Below are 8,772 nucleotides of genomic sequence, written 5' to 3'. Positions count from 1 at the left end.
CCTCTGTTGCAATATATGAAAAACTAAATTTATTTCATAATATAAGTTTGTGAGGAAATATCATTACATAAACAACAACACAAACAATTAAAACAACTACAATACAATAACTAAGCGATTACAACCATCAAAACAATTTTGAACATGTAATGCATCATCCTATGAACGTCTCGGTCAATCTTAATATCCATCCATTCACACACTTCTCCATTTTGGTTGAACGTGGACACAAGCCATTGAATTCTTCTAATCCTTTCACCATCCCCAATTTCTCCATCTAACCAATTGTTCAACGTCCGATTAAGACGTTCAAACGAATCTATATTTCAAAGTTGAATCTTTATTGGAGATGCAACAGTGAAAAATATTAAATCGGCATTTCGCTTGTGAATGCATGCGTCAAAGGGTTAGGCGCATGACATGTCAAGACATGTAGGCACCAGGGACATTGGCGCCTCTTCATAAGCCAAATGCATGCGCCATAGACATTGTCACCTCTTCATGAGGCTTTCAATGCATGCGCCAGATGCATTGGCGCTTCTTCATGATGGGAAATTGATGCGCAAATTCATCTGACGCGTCTGTTTTAAAAGGTGGTTATTTTGGAAAAAAATTTGAAAAAATAATTATTTTGGATTTTTTTTTAAAATTATAACTATTTAAAAAAAATCGCATATGCAACTAACGAAAAATCTTATATATCTTAATTTTGTTATATATATATATATATATAATATATATATATATATATATATATATATATTATTATATTATATATATATATATTATTATATTATATATATATATAAAGTCAACTATTTAACAATGAATTTTTGTTAAACATTTTTAGAAATATAAAAATTCGAAGATAACATTTGCAATTTATAAAAACTTTTATGTAGTTGAAGTTTATTTTGTCATTATAATTATAAATGTAATTATGTATATTGTTAAATGTTGGTAATTGTTTTTTATACAAAATCCATAGATTATTTTTTACTCAACACAAAAAAAATGTGGATCTGTCGCTTCTCAACGGATTGGTTCAAATTTTGAATATTTTCAAACTAAAAATACTACATGTTAAGGAGTTTAGTTGAATAATGGGAAGATAAAACATGTTCAATCTTCAATGATGAGTTTTCTTCGTGGGTTGAGTGTAAAAATCGCTCTTATCTCCTATGTGCAATCTATTTCCTGAGTTGTTTGTCTGTGCAGACTATGCATATGCATGGGGTTTTTGTGTGACAATTCATGGTGGCACAATTGGAAGAGTTGTTTGTTATTCTGCAGGGAATGGAACCTAATCAGGAAGTGGATGATAACTTTGTATGGTGGATGGATAATAGGGACTACTTAGTAAAAATCTAGCTACTAGAGTTTGATTGAGTTTTTAAATATAGGTTATTTGGTGGTAGAAAATGTTCGACGAGAGTTGGATAGTCTTTTGAAGACCAAAGTGTCAAGTAAGATTCAATTGTATGGTTGGAGACTCTTACTCAATAGGTTGCCTACATGAATGGAATTACAAAGACGAGGTGTTATTAGTGGCAACCTTAAACTTTTCTTCCCTTTATGTTTTGGAGAAGAAGAAATATCAACTCACTTGTTCTTGACTTATCCTTTTTCGGTCCAATTGTGGAGGGAGGTTTGTTCTTGGATTGGCATGGTGTTAGAGGGAGCGGATGGCTCAATTTCTTAGAATTGCAGACTAGTAAAGAAGATAAAAGGAATAATCGAAGGTAATATGGAAGGTTTGTTATGATTGCCATCATGTTGGTCTATTTGGCTTAAAAGGAATGAAATATTATTTAATAGTGGGATAAAGAATGTAGAAATAGATTTGTGCTATACCAAGATGGTTTAATAGGAGTGGTTTGTATCTAGAGAGTTTCTAAAAGTTTCATAGATATTTCTACTGCACCACATGAATTACCATAAATATTCCCCGTTTCTGGAGATTCATCATTCTGAGAGGCTCCCTATATGTTGAGTAATTCTTATTCTGGAGATGAATCTTTGAAATATTTTAAGAAAGATGTTGATTATTTAATAGTTCGGTAGATATTCCGGAGATGCATCTCCGGAATTATGGGCGGCATTTTGAAATTTACATTACCTTTGCATGTCAGATATTTTCGAAGATGCATCTCTAGAAATATCTGATAAAAGAACCAGTTGCATGATCACACAACCATTGTTGACATAATTGGTTTTCAACCAAACCCCTCACCCTAAAAACCCTTCACTCTCAATCCATTTTTTCACTCAGAACCTCCATCCTTTTGGTTCATCACGTCATAGGAAGAAAAAAGAGAGAATTTCAGATAAAGATTCTTCTTTTCCATCTGCATTGCTCACATTAATATTCCATTTTTACTTAAAAAAGTTATGTCGTGTTCGAAAATGTATCTCCGGAACATATATGAACTTGTCCGGAGATGCATTTTCGGAATTTGCCCGTGTTCACTTTTGAAGTCATTTTACAGCGGCAGTAGCGCTTATGTTTTGTGATCAAATGCTTCAATGGATTCGTATGGAGGCCTCTAAACTTGGATTTTGTGTGGTTATCGGAAGGTCCGATAGTGATTCGGATAGAAAATATGCCTTTGTGATAATGATTTGCGAAAGAAGCGGAAAATATAGAACTCCTCTCAAGAATTTTAAAAGAGGCTACACTGGTACAAGAAAATGTGATTGTCCATTTAAGGTTCATGGTTACATGTTGGCAAACAAAAATTGGAGATTTAATGTGATAAGTGGTTTTCATAACCATGATTTGTATTTAAATTAGCCAATCATCCTAGTGTCTGTCGGCTCAAGCTGTAAGAGAAAGAATGTGTTGCTGACATGACCTTGAATCTTGTTCAACTGAAAAATATATTTGCAACATTGAAATAAAAATGACCTGAAAATAAATCAAATATCAAGCAAGTGTATAATATTCGGTACCTCACTAATAAGACGCTTATGGGGAATATAACTGAGATGCAACAACTCTTGAAATTGTTGGATGATGACAGTTACGTGTCTAGGTACCGAACGTGCGATGATGGAGTTACTGTTAGATATATTTTTTGGACTCATCCTGATTCCACAAAGTTGTTCAACATATTTTCTAGGGTGCTCATTCTTGATTCAACCTATAAGGTCAATAAGTATATACTTCAATTATTGGATATGGTTGGTGTTACCTCAACTCAGAAGACATATTATGTTGATTTTGCATTTCTTGAGTGTGAAAAAAAGGACAATTTTACTTGGACAAACGTCCATCGGGATATTGAAATGTAATATTGTAGTTTATGTTGAAATCATCGTTATAATGTTTATTTTATGTTATGAATGTCAATTTCATTTTAGAAAATTACCTTTCTATTGATTCTGATATTGGTGTTTCTTTTCGAAGATGTAACTACAAAATCATTCCGAAGATTTATCTCCGAAATAATTATCTCCAAAATAAAATAAATAAATAAATGCGTAACTCAAAATGACATTTATTAAGTGTATGTTGGAATACGTCCGAAGATATATTTCCGAAATCAAAAAATATTCATGATTATTTACATAATACATTAGAAATATCTAGGATGCCATAAGATTTTTTTTATCTTAAATATAAATATAGAGGGATGGGAGAATGTAAATTGTTGGAATGGTACATCAATCCGAAGTCTTGTATTCTAAGGAATTTGTAATTGTATTTGTATTGGAATTAATACCCCTTATACTATTTAAAATAACATCTTTGTTTATAAAAGAATAATTGAGTCTCCTCATAATTAATACATGGCAGTCTATCATAATTGAAAATCCTCACACGTAATTCCTTTCTAAGACACATGAAAATATATTTTGGTTCCTTGCTACTACTTCACATTTCATCACATCTCACAACAAAGTGCTCTTTTGCTTCTTCATATGTGGAATCTTCTTTTCATAGGCCTTTCCAATTTGGGCCTTCATAATTCATAATTAATTCCTTATAAAAAACAGTTCTTCCATCACCTCTAAGAATAATGACTCTTTTGTCCAACACTATCTAGCATTCAGAAAATATATTTAGGAATTTGTGGGAACTTTTCCCAAGTCCTTTTTAAAAGAAAGAGACTTTGAACCAATAGAATAATATTTTCAAAGTAGTGGGGATTGCTTTGTTGTCACGCATGGAAACATCAATTCTTTAGTTATTTATTCTACACAAATATTATTCATTTTTCTAAAACAACCATATTTTTGTCACCACAATATTGCTACCAACATCCATCAGAACACTAGGATGCAACTAACTTATACAGTACTTTTTTATAATGAACCCATGTGCCCCTTTCTTTTCCTAGTTTTGGATGATATAAGACTTTGTAGACTAGTAAAATAATACGGTTATAACATTGACTTGACTGTTAGTTTTCAAGGAATTTTGACATTTCTTTTATTGTTTTTTTTGAAAAACTTAATATCACCAATTATTTTCAGAGAAGATCTAAATAAAACAAACGTAGATAATTCTTTTAAATTTTTTGATTTGATAATTATTTTATAGTTCGTCCAACTGCGTATGACTCGAGAGATCGAGTTCAATATGGATTTAACCTTGTCATAGTAAGAAACTACTATTATAAACAAAAAAATAGTAGTGATAAAACACATGCTTGGTGGGGAAAATGAAAACGATTCTTCACCATTCATTAAATAATGGGTACCCTATTAAAAAAACTTGGTTTTCCTAACTAAAAACAGATAGATTCTAGCATAGAAGTTTCAACACATAACTATTCGAGCTTAGCAGTTTCCCCAAATGCATAGCCACATTTAACGGATGCATTAATTATCACTAAAATCTATAATTTACAATTACATTGGACTTTGTTTAACCATGGAAAATCATACATAAGCATCTAAGCTAGAAACAATGTACACCAAGTTTATTAGTCAAAGTCAACTTCATCAACACAATGTTCAAGTTGAGATAGTAGTATACTAGTATATATTACTATATGTTTGAAATTCATTATAGAAAAACAATTTTCTAGTTGAAAGAACTAGGAAGAAACACGTAACATGTTTTTCTTAAATAAACATCATCCCTAATAACAACCTGTCTTTAACTAACCTGTTAGCATAAAAACAATTATAGCAAAATTAACAAATACTACTAAAGATCCTTGGACTTGGATTAGTCAGACTCAAGATCGAATATCAAATTAAAAAAAAAATACATTCAAGCTATGTAAACCTTGTAATAAAAGAGTAAAAATCCCAAAATATGAAGTAAAAAAAATGGGAAAGTAAAAAAAAAGAATATATACTTATAACATATAGAAGAGAAGAATGTAGGGTTTTTAGTACCAATAATAATTTGTTCATATTCATGGACATCTCACATTTCTTCCGGGACCTCCATAATAAAAGTAAGTTCCCCAAACATTGTTTCTTCCTTCTTTAATATCATAGCAATTTGAATGATCAGATAATTGGTGAATATTTGATAAAGGAAGCAAGTTATTATCCCAATCAACTACTTGTAAGTTTCTAAAATAAGCTGCTTTTCTAAAACCTTCTCCTGAAAAATGTCCACTTCCCATTTGAGTTCCGGTGTGGTAGCCTCTTGATCGCGAATTCACAACTTCTCCTCCAAATTGTACCATGCTTGCATGATTTCTCAAATGACTAAATATGTTTGCTGGCCAATATCCAACTAGTAGACCTGATCCGAATTCAAGCCACCAATGTCCATGCTTTGGATCCTATTTACATAAAAATACATTAAGTATATGTTATAGCCCGTGTTGAAAGGAACAGAGATATCCTGAAGTCGGCATATCACTGACAGTTAGATCAAGATCAGATAATTTGAATTTATTAAAATTTATATGTTTTATAAACCAACTCATCTAAAGATCTTATAATGTATTGACCGTGTAAATAAATATTCAACCTAACAAAATCCATATTTGTGTCCGAACTTCACTAATGTGTTTGTTTGGAGATAATATGAAATTGAATCAACTCAATTACTCAAGATTTAGGGTGATTTAGAATGTATAGAGAATATTGGACTCTACTATGTAATGTCACATTAACATGTTTATATTTTTATAACTATAGTAATTGAAGAAGATTATTTTTTTAATAACAATATTAGTGTTCTCTTATCGGTTATTTTTGGAAGAAAGTATAGAATAGGAAAAGTAAAGAAGGTATCTTTGAAGCCAGTTACTGAAAAACCAATGTTAAAAAGCATGAGTTAACCGTAAAATATTGCTTTAATAAAGGGAGAAACAAATAAAGATAGGAACAGAGCTACCCCATGAGGGACACTCGTACATGGAAAAAAGGCAGGGAATCTTCCATTTGAATAACAATAACATAAAGAAAATTTCAAAAGAAGAATGCAGAATAAATAAAGTAAACCAAATTATTGCTTCACTTGGACACAAAGTTTTCAATCCTATATTGCAATATCCCTGCCTAACTTTTTTATGTCAAGTTAAATTAGTTGTGAAATATAGTAAAAAAAGAATAGTTTGAAAAGAAAAAAAAAAAAAAGCTCAACAAAACACCTTCAAAAGGATTGTGAAATGTAGCAAAGACATTTCTAAATGCATATTTAATGTCTAACATGTGTCAGTATATCTGATAATGAGACGTGTAATTACATTCAATTAGTTCAATTTTTATATCATTAATAGTGTTTATGTGTCAGTGTCATATTTGATGTCTGAGTATGTGCTGGTAATTCATGACAAGTAAAGAATTGGATTGTAAAAAAAGAAGTAATGAAATACTAATACTCACTTTCCAAACCATTAAGCCAATATCAAACTGTCTTCCATTATAGATTGATCTTGGAGAGATTGCAGCTCCTATTGCTATCCTGTTGTTTGTTTGTATAAATCCCGAACATAGTAAATTGTAGCATCCAGTTGCTTGATACGCATCCGTCTATCAAAGTAAAACATCAAATATTTGTAAGATTTAAACGAAAAGAATGAACTTAGAAGCTAAATAAAATGAAAACAGACACGCAATACTTACAGTCCAATAAGTGAAGAATCTCGGATAATTGTCACCATATAACTCAGGACTTACCTGAAACAAAATTTACATGTTTAATATTAGTAACAGAGATTCAAATTTCTTTAACATTTTCGTAATATCTAAATCCTGAAAGAAAAATGAGAACATGCCTGCCATCCAGCTTCTATTGTATTAAGATCATTACCAAATGATCCCGCAATAACCCAAATCTGTGACAAGCTGAACTCATATTGATCGGTTACTCTTGGTGTCCAAACATTTATATTTGCTTTTGCTCCATAATATTGTTCTCCATTTACAAAAACAACTGCATGCTGCAATGAAAAATTGTGTGTAATGATTTTGATGTCACTTTTTGGTACATATTTTGGTGAGTGGTGTCCCTTCAATGTTTAAAGTTTTGAAACTCAAATGTTGAAAATTTTAAGTAGTAATAATTTGTAATTACCTCGTGACCGGTCCCTGACGAGTCTCTCCGAACTCCTCTTGGTTTTCTTCCAAATCTTCTAACAGAACTTGCTCTAAGAAAATCTTGTTCTGTTGTTCTTCTGATTGGAACTGTTCCTTGAGGACATGTTTCACCAGAATCAGTCCAAAGCTGAAAGTTATTTGTTGCATTTTCTCCATTGTTGTTGTTGTACCCTTTTGGCCTTTCTGGTGGATCCTGTAAACCTTAAGCCTTTACTCTCAAATTCAATTCAACCACTTTAAGTAAAAAACAAAAAACTATAGTCCTTTTTTTAGGACTAAATTAAACATGTTACATCGGATGAAAAATCAAATGAATTACCAATGGTTTTTGTCCTTTGAGTTTTGGATGGTCAAAAGCGGGTTGTTGATGAGATATAATACAATCAATCAAATCTCCATCTGGACTCTGCAACAAAAAAAAGTAAAAGAATTTAATTCAAATCACTGAATCACAAGAAAAATGCAAAAAATATTTTAACAGTAAAAGAAAACAAAATGCCTTAATTGTCTTGACGGCAGGCTTGTTGATCTTCTTCAAGTGAGCTCTGATTCTCTTCAACTTATGTAATGCAACATCTGGTCTAAGAGTTTGGTTAACATTGCTGTTGTGAGAGATTAGTTGTTGTGATGAAGTTGAATTTGAGAGAATGGGGTGTGACAAAATTGGACTAATAGAGGTAAAAAACAGAAGCAAAGTAACAAAAACATGTAGAATAGGTGGTAGGTTGTTTTGGGAAGTGGAAGAAGACAATTTGAGAGAATGATTTAGTAAACTTGTTTGTTCTGAGACAAGATGATTTTCTTGTTTGCATTGGTGTTGTCTTGTTGTGAATTGAGGTGAAAAAAAAGAGTGTTTTGTGTGTTTTTTTGTCAAGGAAACTGAATAATATCCCTTCATGTCCATACAAAAGAGAAGAACAATTCCAAGAAGAAAGCCTACAACAAGTTTGTTTTGAAACTATAAACAACCCTTCTATTCTAAATGGTCCTGACTAGAGAGAGAGTGAAAGAGAGAGAATATAATGGTTTTAATATGTTGCTCCCACACCTTGAAAAACTTAAGTACTAACACCACACAAAATAGACCCACACCCTGTACACATTTTCCAAGATTTACTTTTATTTACCCTTCCAAAGAGTTATGACATGTATATCAAAGATAAAAGTACTTTTATATATATATATATATATATAATATATATATATATTATATATATATATATATATATATATATTATATATATATATAATATATAT

At 31.1% G+C, this 8,772-nt stretch overlaps 1 protein-coding gene across 1 annotated transcript; it reads right to left on the bottom strand.

Annotated features, from left to right (window-relative positions):
- Window positions 1-5,153: 5,153 nt before the first annotated feature.
- Window positions 5,154-8,569, bottom strand: LOC127073953 (uncharacterized). Its single transcript, XM_051015201.1, has 7 exons — window positions 8,015-8,569; window positions 7,835-7,921; window positions 7,493-7,708; window positions 7,194-7,358; window positions 7,042-7,095; window positions 6,802-6,948; window positions 5,154-5,750 (listed from the first exon to the last, which is right to left on the bottom strand). Exons 1-7 carry the CDS (start codon window positions 8,417-8,419, stop codon window positions 5,373-5,375), a joined length of 1,452 nt encoding a protein of 483 aa, XP_050871158.1. The 5' UTR covers window positions 8,420-8,569; the 3' UTR covers window positions 5,154-5,372.
- Between the last annotated feature and the right edge of the window lie 203 nt (window positions 8,570-8,772).

Source organism: Lathyrus oleraceus, chromosome 4 (genome assembly GCF_024323335.1).
Source record: "Lathyrus oleraceus cultivar Zhongwan6 chromosome 4, CAAS_Psat_ZW6_1.0, whole genome shotgun sequence".
Classification (NCBI taxonomy): domain Eukaryota; kingdom Viridiplantae; phylum Streptophyta; class Magnoliopsida; order Fabales; family Fabaceae; genus Lathyrus; species Lathyrus oleraceus.
Note: the sequence above shows the minus strand (reverse complement) of the source record. Positions and strands in the feature narration are given on the sequence as shown.

What these genes read in the sequence shown, in the direction of transcription:
- LOC127073953 (XM_051015201.1), bottom strand. Translation starts at nt 8,419, where the DNA reads ATGGACATGAAGGGATATTATTCAGTTTCCTTGACAAAAAAACACACA. An exon ending in CTGCCGTCAAGACAATTAAG is followed by an intron (nt 7,922 to 8,014) that starts GCATTTTGTTTT and finishes TTTTTGTTGCAG; the next exon opens with AGTCCAGATGGAGATTTGAT. An exon ending in CAATAGAAGCTGGATGGCAG is followed by an intron (nt 7,096 to 7,193) that starts GCATGTTCTCAT and finishes ATTTTGTTTCAG; the next exon opens with GTAAGTCCTGAGTTATATGG.